Source organism: Engystomops pustulosus, chromosome 6 (assembly GCF_040894005.1).
Source record: "Engystomops pustulosus chromosome 6, aEngPut4.maternal, whole genome shotgun sequence".
Lineage (NCBI taxonomy): Eukaryota > Metazoa > Chordata > Amphibia > Anura > Leptodactylidae > Engystomops > Engystomops pustulosus.
Window position 1 is genome coordinate 103,538,948 of NC_092416.1, and position 18,880 is coordinate 103,557,827.

The window sequence follows — 18,880 nt, forward strand, 5'->3', positions numbered from 1 at the left end:
CTGATTCTGCTTATATATTGCTATCTCTGTTGTGACCCGGTTTACCTGACTTCGCTACCTTTGTGTATTGTTTGTTTGTCGTGTTCTTTGTCTGCACTGTGGCCTAGGAAGGGATCGTCTTCGTGGTTGTCCCGTATCAATAGGATACCGGAGGCAAGTAGGCAGGTGACAGCATTGGGGGGCTCAGACTTAGGGCTCACTGTCTGGTTTGTTGTCCCTGTATCCCCGAGCCATCATTACACCCTTGGGTCTAAATGCGAAAATGACTTAACATATGTTTACTAACATTTCATTAGTCTCTCTCACATGTCTCTTCCTTTTTCATCTCCTCCCCTTTGCTTTGTTTGATTCTGTGTTGGGCTCATCCTATCACGCTCCTTTTTCTAGTCATGTGGCGGTCTGTTTGAGTTATGTGGCTTGAGGTCGGTCTGTTTGAGTCATGTGAGCCCTTCCTGTTCTAAAATCCGGCATACCTCCAGTGTTCATTATAGGTATGAGTAAGGACCGCAACAGCTTGGTGCCAAATGCGTAAACTTTTATTTGCTTGTTTATACACTATCTAATGTTTTTTCCTACATATTTATGGACATTTTAATGGATCATATAATGCAACTAATCTTATGCTGGTGCCGAAGCATTTCTTCTTTCCTACATTAAAGTTATGTTCAGCTACACAGGAGGCAGAATTATAGTAGTTAAATTCATGTTTATCAGAGAAGTTATTGTAATAGTTGTGTTTTGTTTTTTTTTCTAAAAAGAACCTTTATTCCTGTACAAGGGAGGCAGTATAAACCTCTTTCTCTGCGCTGTACATGTTGATTTAGACCATCTATAAACAATTTGTGTGGAGTTTAGTAATTCTACCCACATCACATAGTCACGCCTACTTTATATTCCTAGTAAACACAGCTATAGCTTCACTGTACAATGTCCTGCTATCGCAAGTTGGCTGATGATGGCATTGGGAAACTATTTTTAATTTTTTCAGATCATCTTACCTGTCACAGTTGTTTTCTATAAGGCAGTTAATCATGCTCCAGGATCTGTGAGGTATTCGCCAAATTAGCCCTCACCATGACATCGTTACATTGTGCAGTGCTGCATGTATATGTTTTTTTTTTTTTTTAATCTGATAGCTTTTTTGATAGCATGGACAGAATAACAAAAAAAACAAGTCCAAGAAAAGATACTAACAGCATATACTGATGTAGATACATATAACATATTCCCAAACCCCCTATCCTACCAACTACCCCCTCCCCCCAAATCTGCTTTCTAGACTTCCACTTGGTTTTCCATGGTCCTTGCACACACATTACAACATCCAGTATGTATATATGCCTCCTATAGCCTCTGCACCCTCCCCAGATTTAACAAAAACATTGTCTGCACAACTGCTCAGTAGCCAACCCCAGAAACTTCACTTAACAAGACCACTGTCTTGTTAATTTTTTAATACTCCCCCTCTTTTGATAAACTTTCATCTCCATAGCCATTTTGGTCATAAGTACCACCCCTCCAAACCCTTGGTCTTCATCCAACCAATGCCTAACTATACTTTTCCTAACCTGATATAGAAATTTTGCCACAACTAGGCATTCCATTTGGGACCCCTGCAAACCATCCCTGCAACTCAATAAACAGAGCTTGGGATCATGTGGGATTCTTATCTTACACACTTTACCTATCAACTCCTCTGCTTCTTTCCATAGACTCTCTAAAAGAACTCATTACCAAAACATATGCCATCCATTAGCTCTCTCCTCTGTGCAACAGGTGCAAATAGCATCTTCATGCAACCCCATTTTCCAAATCAAGAGTGGTGTCTTATGTACCTTATGTAGTAGAAACAGTTGGGATCTCCCCTGTGCAACGTTTGTATAGGGGAGCCCATTGCCTCTGCCCACTCCTCCTCCAACATATCCCCAACTTCCTCCTTCCACCACCTTCCAGTCTCCACCATAAGGTCCCTCAAGACTTTAGAAATAAGGGAGCTCAATCTTTTAGTCCCCTGAGCTGTAACTTCTCCCTTGTGTCTGCAGAGCATGCCGTAAAAAGTTCTGGAAAATTCATGAATGTGGTAGATCAAATTTCTTCAATAACTGTTGAAAGGTCTTCAACTCCCCTCCCCCCTCTCCACTTTAGGTGGTGCATTCCTTTTCTCCCCAATCTCTGCATTCCTTCCAGCATATATACCTCCCCCAAAACAAGATTCTCCCACAGCACTACTATTTGGTATGTCACAGACCGAGAGTACTGGCAGAGCAACCTGATCAAACAACCCTGAATACCTGCCAAACATGACTATCATGTCTAGTGCCATTAGTACAGTACGGTCTGCCTTTGTCATAAAGTATAAGATCTTTCCCCAAACCATAGCGAAATGCAGATAGTTCTGTGCTCTAATGCATCAGGCAAGCTAAAGGCTCAATAGCTAGCGCGAACAAGAGTGGAGACAATGGTACCTAGTCTAGTACTGTCTAGTACCCCTCTCAAAACAAAAAACCTTCTGACTTCACACCATCTACCCTGACACATGCAAATGGTGCCTAGTATAACAACTGTACACAACAAATGAACACCAGCCAAAAACCCATTCTTCGTAAAACTGCCCTCAGATATTAGTAGCATCTAGAGATAATATGTCCCTCCCTTTAGGTCTGTCAGGGTCAATCTGCAGTTTTACCATCAAGCACCTCAAATTATGAGCAGTAGATTTGGATGGCATAAAGCTTGATTAGTCCACAAGTACCACAGACCCTATTACTCATGCCAACCTATTAGATAACACCTTGGCAAAGTTTTAACATCTGCTGTCAACAAAGAAATCAGCCTATATGAGTCCAGGAGCTGGAGGTCTTTACTTTCTTTAAGAAGGATTACTATCAATGCCTCACAGCAAGATGCTGGAAGCCTCCCCATTTTATAACTATCCTGAAGCATATCATGCAACTGAGGCAGTAAGATTCCCATATATTCTTTATGGACTTGGAATTCTGTTGGAATTCCATCTACTCCAGACATTTTTTTCGTTCGCCATAAACATCACCGCCTGCTCCAATTTCTCCATCATTACTGGTGCCTCCAACCCTCCTCTCTCTTCCTCAGTAAGTCGTGGAATTGCGATACTTCCTAGGAAGCCCTCTAGTTGTAACTACTGTAAGCTTGCGATTATTTTCCCCTATCCAGGGGGGCATGAAGTGGTGTGAAGGGGGGTTGTGACTGGCCAGGAGAGGGCCAGCTCCGAAGCCTCTTTATGTATCCAGCTGCACTGGAGCAGCTGTGGGGCTATCATATGCGCCCTCATAGAGAGAGAGAGATAGATACAGATAAAGACATAGAGATACACTATCTTTCAAAAGATTGGGGCCATGCAAACTCATACTTTTATTTTTTAAATGAGTTGAAAAATGAACAGCAAATATAATCCATACATTGACAAGGTTTGAAATATTTTTTTTTCCATTTGAAATAATCATTTTCTCCTTCAAACTTTGCTTTCATCAAGGAATGCTCCCTTTGCTGCAATTACAGCATTGCAGACCTTTGGCATTCCAGCTGTTAATTTGCTGAGGTAATCTGGAGAAATTTTAGCCCGTGTGTAACGTCCGTGCCTAAATGTCGCACTATCCCCAGTTGGCAGAATAGATGGCGTTTATTTGTGTGTGAACTGTGGCTTACTGCTTGTGTTTGGATTCACTGAGCCACACCCTGCTCCTTGCATTTCTACGTCTAGACGTAACGCAGGAGTGCGTGAAACGTTCCGTCGCCGAAGGTTAGCCTTGCAACACCTCCCTTTCCTATGATTTTTGCTGAATAAAAGAAGAATTTCGGTTGAGTGACGCAACTTTTGTCTTTCTTTATGCACCGATGTGCACACTTCAGTCGCCTTTGTCATCTATTTCTTTTACAAGTCTGGTAGTGCCGGCAGTTTTCTGGATTGGTGTGTACACCATCCACTTTTCTGCTTGATTAATTTTTATACATCAATGACATTCTCTTATTAATTTATATTTACTCCCATTTATTAATATTGAGCAAAGCAGTACCCCCATTTATTTAACCCCCATGTAAACATCCACTCCGTCATTAAAGTAGAAGAGCAGCAATCCATCCATATGTAGTCAACAGTGCCCCCAGCAGCCTTTTATTATTATACAGTCCCAGAGCACCCCCTTATATTATACTGTCCAGGAGGCCTCCCGTCCCTATAATATACTGTCCAGGAGCTCTCGCTCTCCCTTCATAATACACTGTCCCGAAGGCCCCTCCCTTAAATATACTGTCAAGGAGGCCCTCCTTATATTATACTGCCCAGAAGCTCGCCCCCCTTAAAATATACTATCCAGGAACCCCCCTCCCTATAATATAGTGTTTAGACCCCCCTCAATAATATACTGTCCATTAGTCTGAGGCACCACATGGAGTGGCAGCCTGTTACAGTAGCTACTGCTCACCTATGAGCTTATTCTTTCTTGATTTTTCTTTCTTTCTTTTTTTTTACTTCTATTTCTCCATTTAGGGGTATTCCCACAAAGAAAAGTTTCTTAAATATAATCAGGATAACAAAATAGCACATTCTCTAATTTACTGTTATTAACAAAAATACAACCTGTCTCTATCAGTCCTGGTGTACATGATTTCAGTTGAACCTGGTTTCCAACCCTGGATCTTCTAAATTTAGGGTCGGCAGACATCTTCTGTCGGATACTAGTACAATGTTCAGAAGGTAAATGAAAGTGTATATAAACCTTTTACCCTGATAATCTAAGCACATTCTTAGCACGCTGTATCTCACGGCATTACAGGGATAATAATGTGTATGCTTAGAGACATTATGATCCCATTATGATCACTCTGGAATTTTACACTGACCAGCCTAAGGTGTAATAGGAGCAATAAAATTCAGTAAAATTGTAAAGCTTTAAAAATAATCTTTATTGTGTAAACATCACTAGGGAATTTACCATATATACTCGAGTATAAGCCGAGTTTTTTAGCACAAAATTTGTCTATATAAAGTCTATAAAAAAATTAACGCTGTACTCACCTTTCCGATGCCCCCCAAAGGTCCTCTTCTGCTCCAGTGCCTCCACGGGTTCTTCAGGCTCTTCCGCTACTCTTCAGCTCCTCTTCGGATACCCTTGCAATGCCGGTGGCTCACAAACAATGATGTCGGCAAGTGTCTGACATCATTCTGTGTACTGGCCCAGCACAAAGACCCGAAAAGGGGCGGAACGAGCCGACGAGGAGCCGAAGAAGACCAAAGGACCTGAAGAGGATCCAGGGCCAGCAGACTATATACTACAGGGGCTGACAGGCTATATACTACAGGGGGCTGGCAGGCTATATAATACAGGGGATTGGCAGGCTATATACTGCAGGGGGCTGGCAGGCTGTATACTACAGGGGGCTGGCAGGCTGTATACTACAGGGGGCTGGCAGGCTATATACTACAGGGGCTGGCAGGCTATACGCTACAGGGGGCTGGCAGGCTATACGCTACAGGGGGCTGTCAGGCTATATGCTACAGGGGCTGGCAGGCTATATACTATTGGGCTGGCAAATTATATACTACAGGGGGTTGGCAGGCTATAAACTACAGGGGGCTGTCAGGCTATATACTACAGGGGGCTGTCAGGCTATATACTACAGGGGCTGGCAGGCTATATACTACAGGGGCTAGCAGACAATATACAGGGGGGGCTGTGACCATTGCATTTCCCAGCTTATACTCAAGTCAATAGGTTTTCCCAGTTTTTTGTGTTAAAATTAGGTACCTCGATTTATACTCGGGTTGGCTTATACTTAAGTATATATGATAAATTGAGAATTTTATTTCATGGGCAAACCCCTTTAAGAGAGATTAAATTATGGATAGTGAACTAAGGACTTGGACCCTTGCAATACATATTATAGTTTTTTTTTACTGAAAACTATACTAGTGTCTGTGGAGCCTTATGGAGCCAGGGGTCTGTTGTCTACATTAGGGAGGAACTGCTGAAGCTCAGTGACACAACAGGGCAGCATGCTATCAGACCTGACATTCCCCAAGTACTGAGGAAGAGAATGAGACAAGGATGCAGGGCGGAAGCTCTTCAGTGAGCAAGGAGTAGATGTCATAGACCTGTTCTACCCTCCTTCATTGCCATGTTTTGCAATGCACTGCAAATGCATCAGCTAAAACAAATCACAAACCATATCAGTTTTAATGATGGTAAAAACACAGATGTAGTTGCATTTTCCCCCTGTATGTGAAATGTGTTTTACAGCACATTGCAAACACAGTTCTCCCTGTCTGAGGAGTTCACAGAATTGTCAGACGATAATGCCCTGTGCCGCGATGCACTAAGATTGTGTGCCCGATATCCTGCATGTGTTTCTTCCCCGCTCAGGTCCGACGGAGTTCACCTTCTTCTTCCTGGTGCATGTAAGTACATTGTCTTGCGATACAATTTGAAAGTTAAAACCTGTGCTGAGTTCGAATCAGTTGGATCGTCCGACGACACGCCACCCCCGATTTATGTTGCATGGAAGCCAGCGCAGCTATGCCACAATCCGATTGCTTGTGACACAATCCCAGCACAGACACCTGTTAAATACCTGTGCAAGCCATGCAAAACCTGAAAACGGTGCAAAGTCTAACGAAAGTAAGCAGCGCGACCCTTAGTAAATAAGCCCCATTATGATGCCATGTTTGCCATGTTAAAATAAAAACACTTGCTGTACTTGAAATGCATTTTATATATAGTAGGACCTCTTATTAAAATCGATATGTGCCAGCTCCCCCTTACATTGTGGTGCCTCATCATGACACCCCTCTCAATTTCCCCTTATATTGTGGGCCCTATCACCACTCATCTCCCCACAGACCATTTCTCTGTCCGAATCCTTCATGGCTGTTGTCCTTGTCACTTTTGCATTTTGACACTCATCCAGCCCCTAGAAGGTAGCATGTGGCAGTGTGCACAATTCACATAAGTTTGTCCGGTAGTGCAGCTTGTCATGATCATTCATGATTGAGCTATAGCAAGCAAGTTATCTGTGCCTGTCAGCACAGTATCCAGAGCATGGAGCAGATACTAGGAGAAGTGGAAGTACTGTAAGAACGGCAACTGAAATATTTAATTGAAATCTAGGCTGTGGTAGTTTAGTGTTCCCATTATTTTTTCAGCAATATATAGGTTTTTTTTTTAAAATCTTCATTTGTATTGTGATGGTCTGCACTTCATGATCTCCCTGTTGGCAATGAGTGCATGGTTTTCAAATTCCTTCATAAAAAGAAAATGGATATGTTCATTAACAAATATACATTTTATCTGTGCTGCCAAGATTAATACTTTACTACAATTTTTTTATACTGCAGGCACGACTTGGCTACAAGAAATCCTTTCGCTTATCTACAGCAACGGTGATCCTACACCAGTGAAAACAACTTTTAGCTGGGATCGTGTGCCTTGGCTTGAACAACATAGTGGACGAAAGCAACTTGAAAACAGACCATCCCCTCGACTTATTACTACACATGTTCCTTTCCATATGTTTCCGCAAACATTCTTTAAGACAAAAGCCAAGGTTTGCAGTTGATCCTTCTATTACCATACATTTAATACATTTCAGATTTTGAGACATTGAGGTGCATGGTGCAGCAATATACCGAAATCACTATTTCAGTCTCTATTGTCCTGTATAAGGGAAAACAGGCTCCCTCGATGATAATTTGTATATTGCCATAATCCTGGCCAGACAATTTTTTGTAGATCAGCTTCTTCTTTACTTATGAATTAAGAAAAAATTTATTATGTATGTGTTTTTGGTTCATTTAAGCAAAATTGTGTTCTTACTATAATATTTGAAGTACAGTGTCAGATGATTTCATCTGTCCCATCTTGAATGCAGACTAAAAAGGAGTAAAATGTTCTGTGATAATTAGGTTTTATGATATTTGAAGAGGCAGTAAGATTCCTACTTTCCCTAACTTCACAGAATGATTGATAACCCACTGTGTACACATACTCCAAAACTGTACACAGAAAGCTAACAATTATTCTGTGTTAAAACAGGATAGTCAGGTCTCTCTGTCAGTAATATCAATCCTGGAAATCTTATTAGTCATTTGCATGCATTTTATTCAGAAATCACAAAGCTTTGCTTCTCTCCCTCTGATACATTGTACTGCAACACCACTGCCAACGTATAGGCAAAGTGGTAGTTGTGAATAGTGCCCTCCACAAGTCAGGAGCTGTAAGGGAGATTGATCACCTCTCTAGGATGTTTCTAGAACTTGGTATATTGTGTAATTGCAGCTGTAGCTACTTCCTGGTAACGCAACAGTTAACATTGTGATATGCTGTTGTCCAATTAGGTTCTTGTAAAGCAAGCTGAAAGCTGATTAAAGGAATGCTACCACCTGACCAGGGATTATATAAACCCCTGCTGGGTGGGAGCACATGGTCTTGGATTCCAGTCAATAGATAGAGGGGCAGGTCCAGTGTGCAGCTCCCTGCAGAGCTGCCATCCAGACCCACTAGTAGGAAGAAGAGGTACCTCAGGCCACTGCCTGATACCTGAGGGCAAGTCAGTAGACAGAGCAGAGTTCCCCATCTGGACTCAGCTCCATCTCTACTAGCCCAACCTGCAGTTTCTACCAGGCGGAGAGTAACCTTCCTGTGGAGCAGCTATCTCCCACCAGCTTGCTGAAATCTGGTGTTCATCGTTTTTGGCCATTGCCTGCTGTTCAATAAAGAACTGTTAGTTGATTTGCACAACATTGCCTCCCTCTGATCCCTAAATCCAGGCTACCACCATGGGCTTCCCCATCACATTCATCTTCCAGACACCTCAGAGGTTGCCCCAGGGGGAAACCAGTGCATCAGCCTCTCCCTCCATATTTCTTGCACACACCACCTGCTGGAGACCTGCCAGACTATAGGTCAGCGCTCCGGTCCCCATACCAAGCACCGTGACCACAGCGTGCCCAAGGCCGGACTAGTATTCTGGGCCCCAGCTGCCTCAAGGCCACAAGAAAAAGGCAAGGCCCAGTGGGGGATGTTACAGTACCTTCTGAAAAAAGAGAAGACTGATGTAAGATACAATAAATGTCTCTGCAATGTTCTGCACCCTCCTAGGAGCATGTAAGGTCAGCCTAATACCTTTTTTTAACTTTGACTCCCTGCCCACAGGGGCATAGGAAGTGATAGAAAGTGCATGGGCCATGTGACCTCCTCCTGTAGCCCCAATGAAGTCCTGTCAGCAGGGTGAGAATGCCAAAAGTTCTTTGTTAGATATAAGCCTGGTCTGTAGTTTATCAATAAAGTTTTCTTTAACATTGTGCTGTCTTTCTCATAAAAAGTTTTCCCATTTGGAGCTTTTGGACGTAGACCACCTGCTAACAAGATGCATTGTCTCATTTAGCATTTTTATTGGATATTTAATTTGTATTGTAGTCTATTGTAGACTGTCAAGGAAGACAGTTTATAAAGGAGAATGGTCTTATTCTACCTCCCCCCCCCTTAGTTTAGGCAGTAGAAGTTACCTAATATGCTTAAAACGCTCTTTATTTCTTAAAATGTCTAATTTACTTATTTTTTTATGATAGGTAATCTACACAATAAGAAATCCTAAAGATGTTTGCGTCTCCCTTTACTACTTTTCCAAGATTGCACAATTTATGGAATACAGAGAGGACTTTCAGGATTTTGTAGCTTTATTTTTAAGTGAAGACAGTGAGTATTTAATATTTAAATGGTTTTAACAAATGTACACATATTTAACGCTATAATGAGCTCAATCTCCACTGAGCAGATGAATGTATGTTATTTTATAGATTCTCTATAGATTCTCAGAAAAAAATGTGATGAAACTGTTAGCAAACTGAATTATAGTTCAGGACATGTGAAGACATCACAGGTCCTGCCACCCAGGATGAAAAAGAATGAGAAAGAAATTCTACAAGACAAAGCATGAAATAGTGTATTACCTTTTGTTTAACCCCTTACCGACATTTGACGTAACGCAGTAGCATCGTGGGAGGTGTGTACTATTACGGAGCGGAGCCGGCGCCGGCGCCAGAACCCGCCTATATATTATAGCCGACACCGTGTTAACCCCTGCAAGGGGCATTTGACAAGAATCGGAACACCCCCCCCACGGCGCTTTCCGGGGGACCCAACTGTAACACACTGAGCATGCGCAGTGTTACATTACACAGTGTAATACATCTGTATTACACTGTGTAAGCTGAAGAAGAGCTTGAACAAGCGATCAGTAAAAGTAAATAAAAACGGTTAACATTGAATAAAAACATTTTTTAATAAAAATAATTAATTAAATAAAATTAAAGTCCCCTAAACACAAACATTCCCTATACACATGTAATAACGTAAAAAACCCACAAAATCTCCAAAACCCCCCACATATTTGGTATCACCACGTCCGTAACAATCCGTACAATAACTCAGAAACATTATTGGGCCTGCTTGGTGAACGCCATAAAAACAAAACACGAAAAACTCGCCAAAAATGTACATTTTTTATAAAATCTCTTCACAAAAATGTTCTAAAAAGTGATCAAAAAAAGCTATAAAAAATAAGCCCTAAATTAGCTCTTTCAACCAAAAAGTATTAAAGTTACGTCTCCACAAAGATGGGGATGCAAAAACAAATGAGATTTCCTCTTTATTAGTTTTTTTTCCAGTAAAATTGTAAAAATAAATGAAAACTATATAAATGAAGTATCACCATAATCGTAGTGATCTGTAGAATAAAGATAATATAGTATTTTTAGTGTATGGTGTACGACACCCAAAAAATACAAAAAGAAAGGAAACCAAAATTGACAATTTTCTTTTCACCCATACATTCAAGAGTTAATAAAATCTCATCAATAAGCTAATGACCCACTAAAATGAAATATTTGTAAAGTGCATCTCATGTCGCAAAAAATAAGCCCTTATATGTCCAAATTGCCAAAAAAATAAAGATTGCATAGCCAATAAAAAGTGATAATGCATAATCTGCTCTGAGTGGCGCAGCTTCCCTTCGATGCCCTGGCGTGTGCACATACAGCAGGTTACCACCACATATGGGGTATTGTTATACACGGGAGAGATTGGGTATCAAATTTTGTGGAGCGGTTTGGTATTTTATCCACATTAATTTAGCCAAAAAAATGTTACTTTCAAAATTGTATCCGATTTTGTTTTATCCCCTGTAAAACAATTAAAGGGTTAACAAACTTCATAAAAGTTGTTTTACGTACGTTGAGGGGTATAGTTTCTATAATGGGGTAATTTAAGGGGTTTTACTTTTATTTAGGCCTCTCAAAGTGACTTGAAACCTGAGCAGGTCCCTCCATAGCAGGATTTTGCATTTTTTATGAAAATGTGAAAAACCTAACATTCAAAGGCCCATAACATCCTACAAAAATAAGAGTATGCATAAAAAAGACATAAAGACATAAAGTAGACATTCAGTGAATGTTAGTTATTAAGTTTTTTTTTGTGGTTATGACTATGTGTGGAAAAAGTACAACATTTTGAATTTTGAAAATCGAGAATTTTTACAAATTTTCACCAAATATCTGATTTTCTCATACATAAATGCAAAACATACCACCAAAATTTTTCAACTAACATGAAGTACAAAGTGTCATGAGAAAACAATTTTAAAATCACTTGGATATGTTAAAGCGTTCTGAAGTTATAACCACTTATAGTGACACAGGGCAGATTTGAAAAAATGGTCCGTGTCAGAAAGGTGAAAAGTGGCTTCGGCGTTAAGGGGTTAAAATCGATTGAGAATAGTAGGAAGTATTATGCTCACCTTTTATAGGTTGTAACAATATGCCATAATAAAATGACTTAATATGTGCATGCTCTGTCAGCCCCTGCCCCTCACATTGTTCTGACATGAAAGGGTTATCCAGCAGACAATGGATTGAAGAATTCACCAGAGATTGGACAGCAGTGACTTGTACATGCACAAGGTTAGTTTGGCTATGAGAAGAGGTGGTCTTTGTGAGTAGACAATAATATAGGAATATAGGAAGGCCGAAGAGAAGCGCTTATAAAGCAGTATCATCTGTTGAATTTTTTTACCGGGTGTTCAAAGGTTTTGCATTGAAGTGTACCAGATTATGCTGTGCTATATTTAAGCAAAACAGATACAGATACAATCAGGCGCTGTCTCCCAAAGAAATCATCAGGTCACAGTAGCTACACTGGTCTAGAGCATTACTGGAGTATAATAGGTGGGTTTTATTTGCCACACACAAATAATAAAAAGAAGATGCAATATAAACAGATTTTATTTATGTCTAAATTTCATGAAGTGTTTCGAGGCTAACAAACGCCCCTTTGGAAAGTTCAAAATTCCAAGTGACCAAACAGGTACAGCAAAACTGGAGCAGAGCTCTGTCAGATACCCCAGTTAACTATTGATGGACTATCATCATCTTTTCAGTCCTATTTAGTGGACAGAGGACAATGCTGACACAGATATTCCAACAAACACATATCTATATAAACTTTGTTCTAGTTATGCCAGTAAATATGTGACTTGATGTTTTTAAAATTTTAAAGCTGTATGAAGGCTTATTTTCTGCATAATAAATTGTACCTCCTAGTGGTGGCATTTTTATATTCCTTACCATGTACTAGAAAGATAGAAAAGAAAAGATAGAGGAGAGAGTTTAGTGAGTGGAAGACCAATTAGTAGGGAGTTACAGTTGTCTAGTCGAGAGTGAATTAGAACAACTATTAGCATTTTAGAGGTTTCCAGTGTAAGAAAAGGGTAGACTCTGGAGATGTTTTTGAGATGCATGTGGCAAGAGCAAGCAAGAGATTGAATATGTGGTGCAAAGGAGAGGTTGTAGTCCAGCACAACCCCAAGACAGCGGGCCTGCTGCCACGGTGCTATAGAGATCCCACAGACTGAGGTGGAGAAATCATTGTTGGGTCGGGTTGGTAGATGGTGGAAAGTTCAGTTTTAGAAAGATTACATTTCAAGAAAAGAGAGGACATGATGTTAGAGATGGCAGAGAGACAGTCACTGGTGTTCTGAATTAAGGCAGGGGTGATGTGACAGAAGTATATAGCTGGGTATCATCAGCATAGAGATAATACTGGAAACCAAATCTGCTGATGGTTTGTCCACTGGGGACACCAAAGAGGTAAAAGAGATGATAACCTAAGAGGAAGATGAAAAGAGAAAGGTCCAGAAAAGGAGACACTGAAAGTGCGGTCAGAGAGAAGAGCTGGTGATCCTTAGTATCGAATGCTGCCGAGAGATCCAGAGAGAATAGTCACCTTTGGATTTAGCAGTGAGGAGATCATTGGAGACTTTAGTAAGAGCAGTTTCAGTGAAGTGCATAGTACGAAAACAGATTGTAGGGGTTCAAGGAGGGAGTTAGCTGAGAGATATTGGGTTAGTCGAGAATAGACCAGGCGTTCCAGGAGTTTGGAGATGAAAGGGAGATTAGAAACTGGTTGGTAGTTAGTAGCACTGGATAGGTCCATGGAAGGTTTCTTTAGTAGTGGAGTAACAACCGCATGCTTAAATGAAGAGAGAACAACACCAGAAGAGAGAGGGTAAAGATTTTAGTGATGTGAGAAGTGACTGCAGGGGAGAGAGACTGTACGAGGTGTGAGGCAATTAGGTCACTGATACAAGTAGTGGGTTGAGCTGAGGAAATGAGCCTGGACACTTCTTCCTCTGTACCTGGTTTAAAGGAAGAGAGTGAAGAGATTGAAGTATTGGAGGGAAGGGGATTAATGGAGTAAGTGGATTGAGAAATTATTTCATGGCAATTAAAAATAAAATTGATTGCAAAGTAGGTGGCTAGATCTTCATCCGCAAGGTCTGTGACAGGTGGCTGCACATTTGGTGTTAGTAAGGAATAAAGAGTATCAAAAAGGTTTTTGGGGTTGTTAGAGAGAGAGTGTATTAGATTAATAAAATAGACATGTTAAGCAAATTGAAAGGCAGATTTGTCAGAATATTATACTGCAATGTATAACTGCAGCAGCATTTTTACCAGAATATTATACTGCAATGTATATCTGCAGCAGCATACTTGTCAGAATATTATACTGCAATGTATAAATTGCAGGGCCAAAGGTATAAGAAATGGATGGCACTCACCAATCTTCTGTTAGTATTATTTTCTTCTTTATTGTGAAATCAACAACAAGTACTCACATGGGACATACAAGGGATGGAGTGGTTGTGGGATGCCGACATGAAGGCAACGGTCATTTTGCGTGATGCAGCTCTACTTCCGGCCTCCGTATAGGTGATTAAAAATTGGGGGGAATTGATATACCCATAAAAAATATGGAACACGCCTCTCTCATAGGTAATATACATACTCACACATTTCTTACTAGACCAATCACTGATAACTCATCCTAAATACAAACTAGCATTGGCTAAACTCGCCCAAGTCCATGTTCGCTCCACCTGACAGTGCACCTCTCCTGAAACCGGATGGTAGCCCTGTCCCCCCTCGAAGTGTCCCAGGTGGGACACATCACGTGACGGGGTCCCTACCTCCCAACCTTCCTGAGCACATGGCGTGAGGCTGTAACAACAGACATCAAGGGGAACAGGAATAGAGAGGAACCAGGCAAGCAGTGGGCAAACTTGTAGAACTATGTGGGCGATACGAAGCCTGATATAAATTAAGATAATTTAGGAAACATTATGTATGGATGATAAACGGCAATGTGTGAATTTGGAAGACCATAAATTCGTAAATCGGACATATATACCCCTGTCCATGTTAAAAACACTAATTGGTAACAAATTGTACCTAGTAGAAATCACTGGTTACACAATTCTAGCATTAATAATTTTTGATATTTACAAGTACTTAGGCATGCAATGTTTGGTATTATAAGAAAACTCCAAAATCTATCTTTTTATTCAAGCCCACTGGTCCCATAGCCTTAGAACGAAGAATCCACTTACTCTCTGCTTGTAGGGACTTGCACAACTTCAATTCCTGCAAACTTTAATGGATTTGAGATGTTCCTTTATTCTCAAATGCAGGCTTCTAATAGTTTTACCTATATAGAACCTGCGGCAGTCACATATTATACATGTACAACAAAACCGATTTTGCAATTAATGAAGTTCTTAACTTCTACTTTCAAACACCCAAATGCAACTGTCTTTGCACCTAGATTGTGTGAGCAACACCTACATCGGCCGCATTTGAAATTACCCGTAGGGGAACTTCGCTCCAGCCAATTCTTTTTCCTGGAAATAAAAGAACTCTTAACCAGTTTGCATCTTATTGTTTTACCTCTCCGAAAACTAATGAGTGGGCCTCCATTTGCTATTGTAGCTAGATCCCTTTAAATTTTTTTTATCAGATGCGAATGATCTCTTATTGCTTTTTTGACCACATCTGCCACGGGGGAGAATTCAAAAGTAAAAAAAAAAACCTTTCCTGTCCTTGTTTTCTACCTTTACTCCTCAAGAGATCCTTCTGGCTTTTTGTTTTTAGTTCTTCAAATGCTTTATCTATAAGTTCTTTGGGATAACCCCTTCCCAACAGTCTCGCTTTTAAATCTCCTGCTTGTCTTTCAAAACCTTCTTGGGTATTGTTAATACGCTTTACTCTTAAAAATTTCCCATAGGAGATCGCTTTTTTCACATGTCTGGGATGGTTACTCCCAAAATGGAGAAGAGCGTTCGTGGCTGTCTTTTTTCTATGGAGTGAAGCACAAATCTTATTATCCTGTATCTCGACTAGTACATCTAGAAATTCCAAAGTGCTCTCGTTTATAGCATACATGAAAGTCATATTCATTTTGTTATTCTGATATAAATGTTCCACCATTTCTTTAAACTTATCCTCCGTACAAGTCCATAAGATAATTATATTGTTCACAAAACTTCTATACATTCGAATATACCTGACATAAGGGTTGGTTTCATTGTAAATGTATATATTCTCAAATACAGCAAGAAAAATGTTAGCGTACGTACAGGATACGGGAGTGCCCACTGCAGACTCCGAATCCAGTACATTAGAGGAGATGCTGCGGGAACATAAAGAAAAAAAGAGAGAAATTAGTGGAATTGTCCCTTTAGGAAACGGACCTGAAGAGGGAGAAGAAGAAAGAGCAGGAAGAACAAGGAAACAGAAGAGAAAACAAGTGACCTGGAAAAAGTAACAAAAAAAGAGGACGTTATAAATTTGATGGACAGAATTTTGGATAAAGAGTGTGTTGCAGCATTACAAAAAGGATTGGGCTTTTGCTTTACGAAACAGTTTGACAAAGTAGAGTTTGAAATAAATCTTTTCAAAGGTTTAAGAAAAATGAACCTAAAAAAATGTTATTCACAAAAAGGAAAAAAAGAAAGAAAGAAATACTGAGAAAAGATGTAGGAATTCCATTAGAGAGAGGTCCATTGTTTTGTTTTGTTTTTTATACTGATGAACTCCCGGGGATAGAAAAATAATGTATATTATTTTTGGACAGTGAGGAAGAGGATAAAACAATAGGAGACAGTGGTTCTTTTATAGGAGGCATCTAGGTTCAATCCCCAGATCCAAAATGGGGGGGCAATAGATTTTGTTTCATAGACAAGTTATGAAAGAAGTAGATGCACTACTATATAAAAAGGGTTACAGCATGACTAAGTGAACGCAAGGCGATAGAGAAACTAAAAGAGGATGAGGGGTTGGTGGTAACACCTGCAAACAAGGGGGGGTGGACATGGTCATAGTCATTGGAAAGGGAATACTATAGAGCAGAAGCTCACAGATTATTGGAAGTTGAAATAACTTATCAAAAGCTATCAAAAGACCCCACACAGAAATTTGTTGAACAACTTAGAACTTTCCTAAGGGCACAAGTAGAAAGAGGTATCCTTTCCAAAAAAAATGGCTGAGAAATTGTTCCCTTCCCTCAAAAAACAGATTTGGTATTTTTTTTCAAAAGTCAACAAAAATCTGGAGAGGCCGCCAGGATGAACTATTGTGGCAGGTATTGGCTCAGTTACAGAGCCACTGACACTGTATGTTGACTGGCTGTTAACACCAGTGTTGAAGGACATCCCCTCATACATAAGACACAAATGATTTCCTGTTGACCCTCAACAAACAAACGTGGCAAGAGGGCATGTTGTTAGCATCGATAGATGTTGGGAGCCTCTACACCCATATACCCCATAAGGAAGGGGTACAGGCTATTAGAGAGGTTATAAAGAAAGCACAAAAGGGAATGGATTATACCAACTTTATTTGTGATGCACTCTGCTACATTCTATTGCACAATGCATTTTTTTTCGATGGGGTATGGTACGTACAGAGAGACAGGACTACTATGGGCACTCCCATCTCCTGTACATATGCTAACATTTTGCTCAAATTTATAGAAGATTTGTGGACGATATATATTTATCTTAGGGACTGGTACGAAGGATACGTTTAAAGAAATGGTCAAACATTTAAATCAGAATAACATAATGAATATGACTTTCATGTATGCTATAAAGGAGAGCACTTTGAAATTTCTATATGTACTAGTCGAGATACAGGATAATAAGATCTGAAACCAACCAATGAAACCAACCCTTATGTCAGGTATTTTCAAATTTATAGAAGATTTGTGGCCGATATATTTATCTTAGGTACTGGTACGAAGGATAAGTTTAAAGAAATGGCGGAACATTTAAATCAGCGTAACAAAATGAATATGACTTTCATGTATGCTATAAATGAAAGCAATTTTCAAGATACAGGATAATAAGATTTGTGCTTCAGTCCATAGAAAAAAGACGGCCACGAACGCTCTTCTCCATTTTGGGAGTAACCATCCCAGACATGTGAAAAAAGCGATCCCCTATGGGAAATTTTTAAGAGTAAAGCGTATTAACAATACCCAAGAAGGTTTTGAAAGACAAGCAGGAGATTTAAAAGCGAGACTGTTGGGAAGGGGTTATCCCGAAGAACTTATAGATAAAGCATATGAAGAACTAAAAACAAAAAGCCAGAAGGATCTCTTGAGGAGTAAAGATAAAAAACAAGGACTAGAAAAGTTCTCTTTTACTTTTGAATTCTCCCCTGTGGCAGATGTGGTCAAAAAAGCAATAAGAGATAATTGCCATCTGATAAAAAATTACAGGGATCTAGCTACAATAGCAGACGGAGGCCCACTCATTAGTTTTCGGAGAGGTAAAACAATAAGATCCGAACTGATTAAGAGTTCTTTTAGCTCCAGGAAAAAGAATTGGCTGGAACAAAGTTCCCCTACAGGTAATTTCAAATGCAGCCGATGTAGGTGTTGCTCACACAATCTAGGTGCAAAGACAGTGAGTTTAGCCAATGCTAGTTTGTATTTAGGATGAGTTATCTGTAGTGATGAGCGAGTATACTCGTCCGAGCTTGATGCTCGGTCGAGTATTAGCATACTCGGACCGGCTCGTTGCTCGGACGAGTATTTGCCCTGCTCGATAACGAGCATTTAATTAAAAAAATAGAAGTGAAGAACAATAAAAAAATACAATTAAAACATTTAATTTAATCGATTAATTGAAGAAAACAGTGAAATAACACAGTGCAGAATAGATTGCAGATGTTCGGGAACATCTGCGATCTGTTCCGGAGACACGCGTGCAGAACGGTGTTCTCCGCAATAGTATTTGAAGAACAATATGTGTGAAGAACACATTGCAGATGTTTGGCAACATCTGCAAGTTGTTCTCTACACATATTGTTCTTCAAATACTATTGCGGAGAACCCCGTTCTGCACGGGTGTCTCCGGAGCAGATCGCAGATGTCCCGGAGACACGCGTGCAGAACGGTGTTCTCCGCAATAGTATTTGAAGAACAATATGTGTGAAGAACAACTTGCAGATGTTTCC

The 18,880-nt window shown here is 40.1% G+C and overlaps 1 protein-coding gene across 3 annotated transcripts in view; it reads left to right on the forward strand.

The window, feature by feature from the left end:
• Positions 1-18,880, forward strand: part of LOC140065819 (3-beta-hydroxysteroid sulfotransferase-like) — a 132,860-nt gene that overhangs the window by 54,294 nt on the left and 59,686 nt on the right. For all 3 annotated transcript variants that reach the window (XM_072113377.1, XM_072113379.1, XM_072113378.1), the window contains exons 3-4: positions 7,367-7,575; positions 9,599-9,725. In XM_072113377.1, coding sequence (XP_071969478.1) covers positions 7,367-7,575; positions 9,599-9,725 — 336 coding nt within the window. The remainder of the gene's footprint in view (positions 1-7,366; positions 7,576-9,598; positions 9,726-18,880) is intronic.